This window comes from Numenius arquata, unplaced genomic scaffold (genome assembly GCF_964106895.1).
Source record: "Numenius arquata unplaced genomic scaffold, bNumArq3.hap1.1 HAP1_SCAFFOLD_1159, whole genome shotgun sequence".
NCBI classification, from domain to species: Eukaryota; Metazoa; Chordata; class Aves; order Charadriiformes; family Scolopacidae; genus Numenius; species Numenius arquata.
In genome coordinates this window covers 17,030-31,428 of record NW_027414911.1, presented here as the reverse complement: position 1 = coordinate 31,428, position 14,399 = coordinate 17,030, and the positions used below count along the sequence as shown (strand labels likewise).

The following is a 14,399-nucleotide window of genomic DNA, read 5'->3' as shown; positions in this document are numbered from 1 at the left end:
GGCCGCCCAATGGGAGCGGCCTGGGGGCGGGCGGACAGCGGGGGCGGCGGAGTGAGGCGGCGGCGCTCGCGTCGCTCGGCCCCTTTCTGTGTCGGCGCCTCGCGGAGGCAGCATCGCGCGCGGAGCCGCCCGCCGACCCGCCCGCCCAGCCCCGCGCCGCCGCCATGGCCAAGTCCGAGGTAAGGGCCCCGCCGAACCGGCCTTCCCGCCCCGCCGCCGGCCCCCGCGGCCCGCCGCGGCCTCCCCGCCCCCGCCGGCCCCGCTCGCCGCCGCGCGGGCCGCCCGCGCGTACCGCGCCTGCGCGCGCCGCCCGCCCGCCGCCCACCGCGCAGGCGCCGGCGGCCGGTCGCGCGCCGGGGGGTCCGGGCGGCGCATGCGCAGCCCCCCCGCGCGCGCCCGCTCGCCTCTTCTCTCCCCCCCCCCCCTTCCCCCCTCCCCCTTCCCTCTCCCCTCCCCGCCGCGGCGCCCCGCGCGCGCGGGGCCACGTGCGCGCCTTTGTGCTCGGGTGGGCGATGGCGGCCGCGGTGCCGCCGCGCATGCGCAGGGCGGAGGTCGGGGTTGGGGCGGGGGGGGGGGGAAGGGGGGGGGGAAGACCTCTGGGACCGGGCCCCGATGGAGATCTCGGCCACCCCGTAGATGGGCTGGGGGGGGGGCGGGATGCGAGGCCCTAGTGCCCCCCCCCCCCCCCCCCAGATGAGGGATGGCGGGGGATTCGGTGTCCTGTTCGGGCCTGGGAGATCCCAAAGATGGGGCCTGGGGGCTCCCAAAGATGGGGCCTGGGGGCTCAGGGCCCTGGTAGCCTCAGAGATGGGGCCTGGTGTGTGTGGGGGGGGGAGCTCAGGGGCCTGAGTGGCCCCAAAGGTGAGGGTTGGAGGGGCTATGGGGCCTTGGTGGCTCCACAGATGGGGGATGAGGTGGCCCAGGGGCCAGGGCAGCCCCACAGATGGCGCCTGGGGCGGGGGGGGGGGGGTGTGGTGGGCTCAAGGTCCCTTTTGGACTTGTGTAGCCCCAAAAGTGGGGGCTCGGGGGCCTTTTAGGTCCTGGGTGTCCCCAAAGGTAGGGCCTGGGAGGGCTCGGCGTTCCCATTCTGGCCTGGGTGGTCCCACAGACGAGGGATGGAGGGGTTCAGTGGCCCCACAGGTGGGGGTGCTCGGGGGCCTTTTAGGATCTGGTTGGCCCCACAGATGAGGAATGAGGAGACCCAGGGGCCAGGGCGGCCGCACAGATGGCACCTGGGGAGGGGGCTCAAGGTCCCTTTTGGGCCGTGTAGCCCCAAAGGTGGGGGCTCGGGGGCCTTTTAGGTTCTGGGTGTCCCCAAAGATGGGGCCAGTCAGGGCTCAGGGGCCAGAGCAGCCCCACAGATGGGGCCTTGGGGGGTCCCGGGGTTCCCATTCTGGCCTGGGTGGCCCCACAGATGAGGGATGGGGGGGTCTCAGGGGTCTCTTTCAGACCTGGATGGTCTCAAAGATGGGGTCTGAGGGAAGGTATTGGTAGCCTGAAATATATGTCCTGGGGGGGGGTTCAGGGGCCATTTAGGTCCTGGTCAGCCCCGCAGATGGGATCTGGGATGCTCAGGGTCCCTTTGGGGCCAGGGCAGCCCCAGAGATGGGGCCTGGGAGGGTTTAGGGCTTCCTTGAGTCCGGGGCAGGCCCACAGATTCAGTCTGAGGGGGGGCTCAGGCTTCCTTTGGGGCCAGAGCGGCCCCACAGATGGGACAAGGGGGTCTGAGGGTCCCTTTGGGGCCTGGATAGCCCCATAGATTGGTGTTGGGGGGTCTCAGGCCCTGTGAAGGAACAGGCAGCCCCACAGTTTGGAGCTGGGGGCTCACAGGGCCTGGTCAACCCCGTAAATGGAGGTGGGAGTCCCTAGGGTCTCCCTGGGGCCTGCACAGCCCCACAGGTTGGCACTCGGGGGTCTTGGGGGGCCTGGACAAGCCCCTAAATGGGGGCTTCCCCCCCCCCCCGGGACTGGAGGAGGGCGGGGAGGCCCCATACAGAAGGGGGCTCCCCCAAACCCTCTTTGGGGCTGAAGCCAAATATGATGGAGTGCAGTGGGTCCAGTGAGGGGGAGGTCTGGGGGTGACAGGGCCTCTCCAGAGCTGTGGGGGTACAAGGCAGCCCCGGGGGGGGGGGCAGATTTTGGGGTGTCAGGGGCCTGTCTGGATCTGTGGGGGTGTGAGGCAGTCGGGGGGGGGAGGGTGTGTATGGATTTTGGGGTGACAGGATCTCCCTGGATCTGGGAGAGTGTGAGGCAGCTTTGTGGGGTAGAATTTTGGGGTGACAGGGCCTTCGTGTAGCTGTGGGGAAGTGCGAGGCAGTTCGGGGGAGATGGATTTTGGGGTGACAGGACCTTCCTGGAGCTGTGGGGGTGCAAGGCTGTCCTGAGCGGGGGGGGATTTTGGGGTGTCAGGGCCTCTCTGGATCTGTGGAGGTGTGAGGCAGTCCTGGAGGGGGGAACGTTGGAGGCTTGGGGGTGGCAGAGCATCTCTGTACCTGGGCGACAGGGGTTTCTGGCCCCCCCTTACCCCCGCCTTGTGTCCCCACAGTCTCCGAAGGAGCCCGAGCAGCTCCGCAAGCTCTTCATCGGCGGCCTCAGCTTCGAAACCACAGACGAGAGTCTCCGCAGCCACTTTGAGCAATGGGGTACCCTGACCGACTGCGTGGTAAGGACCACCCCCCCCCCCCAAACCCCTTTCCATACCCTCCCACCCTCCTCTCTATCCCAAACACCTCCCTGGGGGGGTGGGTGACAAGTCACAGCCCTCAGTGACACCCAACGCTGATGGGTTTTGGGGTGTAATGATGTGGGTAAAGAGGAAGGCGGCTGTGAGGGGTAGAGGAGCTGAGGGAAAGGAGCCCTGTCCCCATGGAGGGGGGATGCTGCCTTCTGGGGGGGCTTCGTGCCCTGCCCTGACGTGTCTCTGTGTTCCCCCCCACCAGGTGATGAGGGACCCCAACACCAAACGCTCGCGAGGCTTCGGCTTCGTCACGTACTCCTCGGTGGAAGAAGTCGACGCCGCCATGAACGCGCGGCCGCACAAAGTGGACGGCAGAGTTGTTGAACCAAAGAGGGCCGTGTCCAGAGAGGTAGGGAGGAACTTGGGGGAAGGGGGGGGATTTACGGGGGACAATGAGGGGGTGCCCCAACCCCAGACCCACACCTTTGCCTTCCCGCAGGACTCCCAACGGCCCGGCGCCCACCTCACAGTCAAGAAGATCTTCGTGGGTGGCATCAAGGAGGACACGGAGGAGCATCATTTGAGAGACTATTTTGGCCAATACGGCAAAATCGAAGTCATCGAGATCATGACGGATCGCGGCAGCGGCAAGAAGAGGGGCTTCGCCTTCGTCACGTTCGACGACCACGACTCCGTCGACAAGATCGTTAGTAAGTCCCGGTGGGGCGCCCAAAGGGAGAGGGGGGCACCCTGTTCTGTGCCCTCCCACCCCCTAAATTCTCCCCGTTTCTTTCCTTGCAGTTCAGAAATACCACACTGTGAACGGGCACAACTGCGAGGTGCGAAAAGCCCTCTCGAAGCAGGAGATGGCCAGCGCCTCAGCCAGCCAGAGAGGTGAGGGGGCGGCTCGACCCCCCAGGCCCCCCCCTGCCCCGAGCTGCCGCTAGACCCCGCTGCCTGTGCTGTTCCTAAAGGCTGTCCCCCTCCTCCGCCCCCTCTCCTAGGCCGCAGCGGCTCCGGGAATTTCGGCGGCGGCCGCGGAGGCGGATTCGGCGGTAACGACAACTTCAGTCGCGGCGGCAACTTCGGGGGCCGTGGTAAGTGGTTCGAGGGGGGGACCCCTCCCGGCTGCCAGCCCCAGGGGACGCCGCCGGCTCCAGACGCAGCACAAAAAACTAACCCAAAACGCCGCCGCCGCTTCGGTTGCCACCGCTCCGGCTCTCGGCCCGGCCGGAGCCATCGCTCTTCCTCCCTCCACACCGGGATTTGGCTGTCCCAAACGGGGGGTTTTTTTTTTGGTTTTTTTTTTGGTTTTTTTTTTTTTTTTTTGATTTATCTCCGGCAGCTCTAAATCTCCCGGCCCCGCCTGGATGGATTTGAACCACAACGGTTTGTTCTTTTCAGGTGGGTTTGGTGGCAGCCGCGGTGGCGGTTATGGCGGCGGCGGAGACGGCTATAATGGATTTGGCAATGACGGTAAGGCCAGAGCGGGATTTCTCCGACGGGCAGCGGCCAACGCGCCCAGCCGCTCGCCGAGGACGCCAACCGGCCCCGTGGCCCGGCCCAGACACCGGACGGAGCCCACCGCCCTGCCGAACCCGGAGCCCGGCCCCCACGTGCCCCCCCCCGGGGCGGCCCTCGCACCTCAGCGCCCTCCTCCTTCCTCTCCCTCAGGTTACGGCGGCAGCGGCCCCGGCTACTCCGGCGGCAACCGGGGCTACGGCGGCAGCAGCACCTACGACGGCTATAATAACGGCGGGGGGGGCTTCGGTGGCGGCAGCGGAGGACGACGTCCCGCACGGGGACCTGCGTTGGCCGTGCGGAATGGCCTTTCTGAAGCTGGCACAGGTCAGAGCTCCCCCCCCCAGCCCCCTAAATCCTCTCTTGGCTGTGGGGTGACTCCAGGCTCCCAGTTAAACCCTCTCACAAATTCCTTGGGTGACTCCAGGCTCCCAGTTAAACCCTCCCCCCCCCCCCCCCCAAATTCCTCAGGTGTCTCCAGGTTCCCAGGTAAACCCCCCTTAAATTCCTCGGGTGTCTCCAGGTTCCCAGGTAAACCCCCCTTAAATTCCTCGGGTGACTCCAGGCTCCCAGTTAAACCCCCTCCCAAATTCCTCGTGTATCTCCAGGCTCCCAGTTAAACCCCCTCCCAAATTCCTCGTGTATCTCCAGGTTCCCAGGTAAACCCCCCTTAAATTCTTCGGGTGACTCCAGGCTCCCCCCAAGGAGCTTTAGTTTTTAGCAAAACTGCCCCCCCAAGGCCTTTAGGTTCTTTGTGAAATCACCCCAAGTTCCCAGTACCTGTGGGCTCCCTGTTAACACCCCACCCCCCCAGAAATGGGGTGCTTCCACACTCCCCATTAAACTCCCCCCACAAATTCCTCAGGAGTCTCCAGGCTCCCAGTTAATCCCCGCCCCCCCAGCAACTCCTTTGGGTTGTCTGTGAAATCACCCCAAAGCTCCCAGTGCCTGTGGGCTCCCTGTTAGCTCCCTCCCCCTCCCCGAAATGGGGCTCCCAGTTAATCCCAGTCTGACAGTGGGGTGACTTCACATTCTCCGTTAAATATCTCCTGCCCCATGCCCCTGGGTACCTCTGGGCTCCTCATTAAACACCCCCAGCCATGGGGTGCCCCCCAGGTCCCCTTTAAATCGCCCGAAGTCTCCTGGGTCTCTCTGGGCTCCCCATTAAACCCACCCCCCCACCCCCCCCCCAAGATTCCTCAGCTGCTTCCAGGCTCCCAGTTAAACCCCCAGGTCCCCCCCCTCTCCGGAGGCCTTTGGGTTCCCTGTGAAATTGCCCCAAAGCTCCCAGTGCCCGTGGGCTCCCTTTTAAACCCCCCCCGCCCCAAAATGGGGTGCGCTGTTAACCGCACTCTGACAGTGGGGAGCCTCCAGGCTCCCAGTTGAACCCCTCCCCCAAATTCCTCGGGTGTCTCCAGGCTCCCAGTTAACCCCCCACCCCCCAACATCTCTGGGCTCCCTGTGAAATCACCCCAAAGCTCCCAGTGCCCGTGGGCTCCCTGCTAAACCCCCCCGCCCCCCCGAAATGGGGTGCCTCCAGTCTCCCCATTAAACCCCCACCCTGGGTCCTGCCAGGCTCCCCATTAAACCACCCTCAGCCATGGGGTACCCCCAGGGCCCCCCTTAAATCATCCCAAGTCTCCTGGGTGCCTCTGGGCTCCCCATTACCCTCCCCCCCCCAAGTTCCCAAGAGCTTCCAGGCTCCCTCTTACCCCCCCCCAGCTCCCAGTTAAGCACTGGGTCCCACTGGGCTCCCCATTAAACCCTTCCCAAATTCCTCAGGTGCCTCCAGACTCCCTGTTAACCCCCCCCTTGCCTCTGGGCTCCCCATTAAACCCCCCCCAAATTCCTCAGGTGCCTCCAGACTCCCTGTTAACCCCCCCCCTTGCCTCTGGGCTCCCCATTAAACCCCCCCCAAATTCCTCAGGTGCCTCCAGGCTCCCCATTAAACACCCCCCCAGCCTTGGGGTGCTCCCAGGATCCCCTTTAAATCACCCCAAATCTCCTGGGTCCCCCCAGGCTCCCTTTTAACCCCCCCTTTGGCCTCTGCGTTCCCCATTAACCCCCCCCCACCAGCCATGGGGTCCCTCCAGACTCCCCATTAAACCCCACCCCACCCCCCCAGATCCCCAGGTGCCTCCCCCTGCCCCACACTGACCCTCTCTCTCCCTTTTTTTTTTCTGCCCCCCCCCCCCCCCCCTCCAGGCAGCAATTTTGGCGGCGGGGGGAACTACAACGATTTTGGCAGTTACAACAACCAGTCCTCTAATTTCGGCCCCATGAAGGGGGGCAACTTCGGGGGCAGGAGCTCGGGGCCCTACGGCGGTGGTGAGTATCGGGAGGGGTGTGTGTGTGGGGGGGAATGTGGCCCCCAAATCTTTTTTCCCCACCCCCCCCAGGGTGTTTTTTCTGACCCCCTTCCTTCCTTCCCGCAGGCGGCTACGGCAGCTCGAGCGGCGGCGGCAGCTACGGGGGCGGCAGGAGGTTTTAACACCCAGGTGAGTTAAAAAAATCAAGAAAAAATATAAGTAAGTAGGAAAAAAAATATATAAATGAAAAAAACTTAAAATGAATGGCACAAAAAGCCACCAAATAGCCCTAAAATCAAATTGAAATCAGTTTGAAGGGGGGGAGGGGGGGGGGGGCGCAGTTAGTTTAACTTCATATTCCGTATTGTTCAACAGGAAAACCAAGCTTAGCGGGAGAGAGGAGCCAGAGAAGGGACGGGGGGGGAGCTGCAGGTGACACCAGTTGGGAATTCGGGCCACTCACAGCCGTGGCAGGGAGGGGGGGGGGACGGGGACAACGATGACGACGACGACGATGGGGACTGTGGCCCCCCCCCTCCCTCCCCCCCCCCCTGCGGTGACAGCCAGCCGTCTCCTTCGCCACCCAGGACTGTGTTTTGTGACTAATTGTACACCAGGTTCTTTTAGTTTTTTCCGTGCCGTGGAAGCATTCCGACGGGGCCTTCCCCCCCCCCCGGGGGAGGGGGGGGGGGCCCCGCTTTTATTTGCGCGCCCGTGCTGTCGATCGCTACCTGTAACACAAACATGACGCTGAATAAATGTGTCTTTTTTTTTTTTTTTTTTTAATTAATTATTATTTTTAATTTAGTTTTAATTTGAAGAGCTTATTTCGCACCTTTCCGCTACTTCGGGGCTCGGTTGTGGGGCCTTTGGGGGCTCGGTAGTGGGGCACAGACGAGTTCAGGCTCTTGCCCCCCCTTCCCCCCCCCCTCATCCTGCCCCACACAGCCACCCCCAGCCCTGTTTTGCCCCCCCCCCCGCCCCATTTCAGGCTTGCCCAAGCCCCCTCTACCCTCCCCCCCTGCCCCCCCCTGACATTTCAGGCCACCCCACATTGTCCCCAGGTTGTCCCCCCCCCTTGTCCCTCCCCCGGCAGCACCGCAGAGCGCAGGGCAGGGGACACACTAGGTAAGAGCAGCTTCTGTGTCTGTTTGTCCCCCCCCACCATGTCCCTGTGTCCCCCCCCCCACCTCCAGACACCCCCCCCTCTCCCAGGTCACTAATTCCGGCCTTCGCTTTTTGTAGGAGCCACCGGCAAAGGGAGAAGGAGCCCACGGGCCACCGGCGGAGGTGAGCGAGGAGGGGGGGGACAGTGGTGGCATTTGGGGGACACACACACAGAGGTGACACCCTCCCCCGATGGCTCCCCCCTCCCTGCAGCCCCCCCCGGGGGCCCGTTGGCGCCTGGGAGGTGTCGTTGCCGTGGGGGCCGTGGGCTTGTAAATAAAAGGGTATTTTTGTAAGTGTGTCCCGTCTGTGGGGCTGGGGGGGGGGGGGGGGACACAAGGATGGGGACGAGGATAGAGGGGATGGGGGGGACAAGGATGGAGGGGACAGGCTGGGGACAAGGGTGGAGTAGCTGGCAGGGGGCAGAGGGGATGGGGCCAGGATGGCCCTGGGACAGGAGAGGGATGGGGCTGGGGACAGAGGGGATGGAGATGGGACTGGGGAGGGGGTGGCACTTGGGACAGGGAAAGGGATGGGGAAGGGATGGAGATGGAGGGGACAGGATGGGGACAGAAGGGACAAGGGGACAAGAGTAGAGAGGATGGAGCAGCTGGGGCGGGGGGGACAGGATGGGGATGGAGATGGGGCAGGGGGACAAGATGGCACTGGGATGGGGACGGGATGGAGATGGAGGGGACAGGATGGAGATGGGGCCCATCTGTCCCCCAGACAGGGTGGCACAGGACAGGGATGGAGAAGGAGGGGACAAGGGTAGAGGAGATGTAGCAGCCATGGAGGAGACAGGGTGGCACTGGGACAGGACGGTGGAGATGGAGGGGACAAGAGTAGAGGGGATGGGGTGGCTGTGGAGGGGACAGGATGGGGGTGAGGAACAGGACAGGGCTGGGGCTGGGGACAGGGTGTCAGTGGGACAGGAGAGGAATGGGGAAGGGATGGAGATGGAGGGGACAGGATGGGGACAGAAGGGACAAGGGGACAAGAGTAGAGAGGATGGAGCAGCTGGGGTGGGGGGGGACAGGATGGGGATGGAGATGGGGCAGGGGGACAAGATGGCACTGGGATGGGGACGGGATGGAGATGGAGGGGACAGGATGGAGATGGGGCCCATCTGTCCCCCAGACAGGGTGGCACAGGACAGGGATGGGGACAAAGGGGACAAGGGTAGAGGAGATGTAGCAGCCACGGAGGGGACAGGGTGGGCTGGGGACAGGACAGGGATGGGGACAGAGGGTACGGGGATGGGGACAAAGGTAGAGGACGGAGGGGACAGGATGGCACTGAAACAGGACAGGGATGGGGAAGGGATGGAGATGGAGGGGACAGGATGGGGATAGGGGACAAGAGTAGAGGGGGAGGGAGCAGCTGTGGGGGGGACAGGAGGGGGATGGAGATGGGGCTGGGGGACAAGATGGCACTGGGATGGGGACGAGATGGAGATGGGGCTCATCTGTCCCCCAGACAGGGTGGCACTAGGACAGGACAGGGATGGGGTTGGGGACAGAGGGGACAGGGGACAAAGGTAGAGGATGGAGCAGCCGTGAAGGGGACAGGGGGGATAGGGGACAGGGTGGCACTGGGACAGGACAGTGATGGGGATGAGGACAGGATGGGAACGGGGGACAAGGGTAGAGGGGCTGGAGCAGCCATGGAGGGGACAGGATGGGGATGAGGGCTGGGGACACGATGTGCTTTGGGGACAGGGTGGCACTGCGGGCAGGACAGGGCTGGGGAAGTGACAGGGATGGAGAGGACAGGAGGGGGACAGGGAAGGGGGGGAGAAGGTGGGACACAGTCGAGGCTGGGAGACCTCAGAGCGAGGACAAGGTGTCACCCAGAGGTGACCAGGCAGCCGTGGGGCTGACGGGTATGTGGCACCCCGGAGTAACGGGGCGGGGGAGGTGACACAGGGACACCTCCTCGCCTTGGGGGGGACAGAGAAGGACAGGAGAGGGCAGGAATGTGTCACCCCAGGGCGATGGGACAGGAGGCCATGGGTGACATGAGGTGGCAGAGGTGATGGCCCCTTCCAGGGTGGTTTATTGTCTATTTACAGGGGTGGCAGCGACGGGGTGTCCCCAGGGTGTCACCTGCGGCGGGGAGAGGACACGGGGACCTGGCACAGCACTGGGGAATGTGGGGGACACTGGGGACACTGCGGGGTGCAGGACCTGGTGCAGGCACTTGGCTGTGCCCCTGGGCTTTTGGGGGGCACCCATGGGTGCCATGGGGCTGTGGGGGTGCAGGATGGCACCCAAGGGCCCCATTGCTCCCCCTAGGGTGCAGACATCACCCATGGGTGCCCTTGGTCTTTTGGGGGTGCAGGATGACAGCCTGAGCAGCCAAAGCCCTCCCTGATCCCCTTGGGGTGCAGGGGTCACCCATGGGTGCCCTTGGGCTCTGGGGGGTGCAGGATGGCACCCAAAGCCCCCCATTCCCCATGGGGTACAGGGGTTACCCATGGGTGCCATTGGGCTCTGGGGGGTACAGGGTGGCACCATGGACACCCAGGGTTCCCATTATTCCCCTTGGGGTGCAGGGGTCACCCATGGGTGCTGTAGGGTTCTGTGGGGTGCAGGATGGCACCCTGAGCACCCAAGGGCCCCCTTCTCCCTTCGGGGTACAGGGGTCACCTATGGGTGCTGTGGGGTACAGAATGGCACCCTGAGCACCCAAGGGTCCCCCTGCTCTCTTCGGGGTGCAGGGGTCACCCATGGGTGCTGTGGGGCTCTGTGGGGTGCATGATGGCACCCTGAGCACCCAAGGGTCAACCATGGGTGCTGTAGCGCTCTGGGGGGTGCAGGATGGCACCCAAGGCCCCCCTGCTTTCTTTGGGGTGCAGGGGGTCACCCATGGGTGCTGTGGGGCTCTGTGGGGTGCAGGGTGGCACCATGGACACCCAAGGGCCCCATTACTCCCTTTGGGATGCAGGGGTTACCCATGGGTGCTGTGAGGCTCTGTGGGGTGCAGGGTGGCACCCAAGGACCCCCCTGCTTTCTTTGGGGTGCAGGGGTCACCCATGGGTGCAGGGTGGCACCATGGACACCCAAGGACCCCCCTGTTCCCTTGGGGTGCAGGGGTTACCCATGGGTGCTGTGGGGCTCTGTGGGGTGCAGGGTGGCACCCACGGACCCCCCTGCTTTCTTTGGGGTGCAGGGGTCACCCATGGGTGCAGGGTGGCACCATGGACACCCAAGGACCCCCCTGTTCCCTTGGGGTGCAGGGGTCACCCATGGGTGCTGTGGGGTACAGAATGGCACCCTGAGCACCCAGTGTCCCCCCCCAGCCCCCCGTCGCTCCCGGGGCGCAGCTCGGGGGGCAGGGGGTGCCCGTCCCCCTCTCTCAGAGCCCCCAGCACCTGGGCGGTGACGGCGGCCAGGTCCCTACGCAGCGTCCCCAAGGCCACCTCCGCCTGTCCCCGCGCCCGCAGCAGCCTCTCCCGTTCCCGTCCCAGTCTCCCCAGTTCCTCCCGCAAGCCCCGCGATGGCTTCCAGTTTGCGGCGGCGACATTTCTGAGCCGCCACCTTGTTCTTGCCCCGTCGGCGGATGTCCCTGGCCAGGGCCACCTCGGGCCCCGAGAGCCTGGCCCTCCCCAGCGCCGCCTTGAAGTCCTCCACGGGCAAGTTGACGATGGCCTCCGGGCCCAGGGCAAGGAGTGGGCCAGCGCCCTCCGGGGGGGGTCACCTCCGCGACCCCCCCGGCTCAGGGGCTCCCCGGGGAAAGGTGGTGGAATGGGGGGGTTGGGGAAAGGAGGAGGGGAAAGGGGAAGGAGGAGGAGGAGGGGGGGGGGGGAGGAGGGGGTTGGAAGGGGGTGTAAGGGGGAGGGGGAGGGAGGGGACAAAAGGGGGGGTCGAAGGGGGGGTCGGCCACCGTGTCCAGGCCCTGTGAGGAGAGAGGAGGGGGTGATGGGAGGTTTCGGGGGGGGGCAATGGGGGGCTGCAGGGGGAAGGGGCTGTAGTGGGGGGGTACAGTGGGGGTCTCTGAGGAGGAAAGGGGTGCAGGGAAGGGGGGGTGCTCGGGGGGGGGGGGTGTGTGTGCAATGTGGGGGGTACAATAGGGATGTCGCGGGGGGGGGGGGGGGTGGTACAGTGGGGGGGGTCTCCCAGGGGAGGGGGGATGTCCTGTGGGGGGTACAATAGGGGTGTCCCAGGGGGAGGGGGTGCAGCGGGGGGGGTACATTAGGGGGGTCTCCCAGGGGGATGGGGTGGGTGCAATGGGGGGGTAAAATGGGGGTCTCTGAGGAGGAAAGGGGTGCAGGGAAGGGGGGGTGCTCGGGGGGGGGTGTGTGTGTGCAATGTGGGGGGTACAATAGGGATATCGCGGGGGGAGGGGGGGTACAGTGGGGGGGGTCTCCCAGGGGAGGGGGGTGTCCTGTGGGGGTACAATAGGGGTGTCCCAGGGGGATGGGGGTGCAGGGGAGGGGGAAGACCCGGGGGGGGGGGGGGGGGGAGTGCAATGTGGGGGGTACAAAAGGGGTGTCCCAGGGGGAGGGGATGCAGCTGGGGGGGGTACATTAGGGGGGTCTCCCAGGGGGATGGGGTGGGTGCAATGGGGGGGTAAAACGGGGGTCTCTGAGGAGGAAAGGGGTGCAGGGAAGGGGGGTGCTCGGGGGGGGGGAGTGCAATGTTGGGGGGTACCATGGGGGTTTCCCAGAGGGAGAGGGCTGCAGTTTGGGGGTCACCCATGCGGAGGGGAATTGGGGGGGTGCAGTGGGGGGGGGTACAATGGGTGAATCCCAGGGGGTGCCAGGGGGAAGTGGTGGGTGCAATGTGGGGGGAGGGTCTCCCAGGGAGAAGGGGGTGCAATGGGGGGGGGTCCGAGGGAGGTGGGTGCAATGGGGGGGGTACAATAGGTCTCAGGGATGTCAAGGGGAGGTGGGTGCAGTTTGGGGGGGGTCTCCCAGAGGGAAGGGGGGTGTGTGTGTGTGTGTTAAATAGGGGTCTTCCAGGGGAAAGGGGGGTGCAGTGGAAGGTCTCCCGTGGGGTGGGGTGGGGGGGGTCCCAGAGGCTGGCGTGGGGGGGGTCACGGGTGTAGTGCGGGGGGTGCGGCGGCCGGCAGGGGGCGGTAGGACCCAGCAGCGCGAAGGGGGCCGTGGTTTCGGGAGGGGCGTGGCTTACCTGGAGCTCGCTGAGGGAGAGGATCTCCTGCCACGTGAGCTCCACCTCGGCGGGGCCCGGCGGGGGCGGGGCCAAGGACAGGCCCCGCCCTCCCACCTCCCCTAGCGCAGCCCCCCTAGCGCAGCCAGCGTCTGCGGGACAACGTGCTTCCTTGACGCTGATTGGCTGCGGGTGGCCTCTGGCCCCGCCCCATTTCCCCCCAGGGGCCTCCCCGGGCCCTAGAGCTCTCCCCCCCCCCCCCCCCCCCAATCCCTCCCGGTGGCCCTGGGACCCCCGGGGACCCCTGAAACACCCCCCGGACCCCTCAAGTCACCCTCAGAAACCCCCCCCCAGCCTCCCCGTGGTGACACCCACCAAGGTCCCCAGGGCCCCAGACAACTCCCAGTCACCCCATTATGCCCCCCAGTGCCACCCCCAGCCCCAGCTCGACCCCCCCCCCCCCCCCGGGCTCACCTCGGGGTCCCCCATTCTGGAGCCGCGGTGCCGCCTCCTCCTGCCGCCCCAGATAAAGGGTTATCGCCTGTCCCCGGGGGTGGGGGGCACCCACTGACACCCCCCCTGCAGGACGCCTGGGTCCCTTCCGGCCCCCACTTCTGCTTTCGGGGTGCAGCAGGGAGGGGCCGGGATGTGGGGTGTCCCCCGGTGTGGGAGGGTGGGTGCCCCCACCCATGGGTGCCCCCCGGGCGCCGCCCGCCTTGCGCCACCCCCATTGCTCAACACCGAGACGTTGCACAAAGACCAACCGGCGTCTCCCGCCCGTGTCACCCCCCTGTGTCACCCCCCCGTGTCACCCCCCCCATCACCACCTCCTGTCACCCCGTGTCACCCCCTCCGTCACCCTCCCGTCACCGCTCTCCCAGCAATAACGCAGTGCCCATCGTCCCCCAGTGGTGACAAGGGTGGGTGGGGGTGACACCCCTTTGTCCCCCCCCCCCCCAAACCCACCGCAGCCGTTGGGGCCGTTTCCACCTGGGGCTGAGCGGGGGCCCAGACAGGGCACCCCCTGCCTGTCCCCCCTGCCCGCTCCCTGCCTGCACCCCCCTGCCTGCACCCCCCTGCCTGCTCCCTGCCTGTCCCCCCTGCCTGCACCTCCTGCCTGCTCCCTGCCTGCACCCCCTGATTGAACTCCCTGCCTGTTCCCTGCCTGTACCCCCTTGCTTGCACCCCCTGCCTGCTCCCTACCTGTCCCCCCTGCCTGCACCCCCTGATTGAACCCCCTGCCTGCGCTCCCTGCCTGTCCCCCCTGCCTGCACCTCCTGCCTGCACCCCCAGCCCATTCTCTGCCTGTACCCCCTTGCTTGCACCCCCTGCCTGCACCCCCTGCCCGCTCCCTGCCTGCACCCCCTGCCCGCTCCCTGCCTGCACCCCCTGATTGAACCCCCTGTCTGTCCCCCTACCCACTCCCTGCCTGTCCCCCTCCCTGCACCCGCACACACTCCTGGCCACACGCGTGCACAAGCCCAAGCCCCAACACACCCGCACACGGCACACGCGTGTTCTGCTGCCCTGGCACCCTACCTGCACACACTCATGTGCCGATCCCCGTGCACATGCGTGTGCACCGATACCGCAATCCTCAGGCACACGCAT

The 14,399-nt window shown here is 65.9% G+C and overlaps 2 protein-coding genes across 6 annotated transcripts; one reads left to right on the top strand and one right to left on the bottom strand.

The window, feature by feature from the left end:
* Positions 1-84: 84 nt before the first annotated feature.
* HNRNPA1 (heterogeneous nuclear ribonucleoprotein A1) lies at positions 85-7,298 on the top strand. 5 transcript variants are annotated; one of them, XM_074167369.1, is made up of 11 exons: positions 85-179; positions 2,546-2,662; positions 2,940-3,086; positions 3,177-3,387; positions 3,479-3,571; positions 3,682-3,774; positions 4,082-4,153; positions 4,352-4,525; positions 6,404-6,526; positions 6,634-6,696; positions 6,883-7,298. In XM_074167369.1, exons 1-10 carry the CDS (start codon positions 165-167, stop codon positions 6,687-6,689), a joined length of 1,101 nt encoding a protein of 366 aa, XP_074023470.1. In that variant the 5' UTR covers positions 85-164; the 3' UTR covers positions 6,690-6,696; positions 6,883-7,298. The 5 variants fall into 5 exon arrangements, with proteins under 5 accessions (XP_074023470.1, XP_074023468.1, XP_074023471.1 ...); XM_074167367.1 differs by having other exon boundaries at positions 4,082-4,525; XM_074167370.1 differs by lacking the exon at positions 4,082-4,153 and having other exon boundaries at positions 3,652-3,774; positions 6,883-7,283.
* A 3,620-nt stretch (positions 7,299-10,918) lies between these two features.
* Positions 10,919-14,399, bottom strand: LOC141478273 (transcription factor NF-E2 45 kDa subunit-like). The gene is given in 5 exon segments (XM_074167377.1): positions 10,919-11,170; positions 11,172-11,335; positions 11,338-11,376; positions 12,719-12,910; positions 14,378-14,399. Coding segments are annotated over 5 exon segments (669 nt in total).

What these genes read in the sequence shown, in the direction of transcription:
- HNRNPA1 (XM_074167367.1), top strand. An exon ending in AGAGGGCCGTGTCCAGAGAG is followed by an intron (nt 3,087 to 3,176) that starts GTAGGGAGGAAC and finishes GCCTTCCCGCAG; the next exon opens with GACTCCCAACGGCCCGGCGC. An exon ending in CTCCGTCGACAAGATCGTTA is followed by an intron (nt 3,388 to 3,478) that starts GTAAGTCCCGGT and finishes CTTTCCTTGCAG; the next exon opens with TTCAGAAATACCACACTGTG.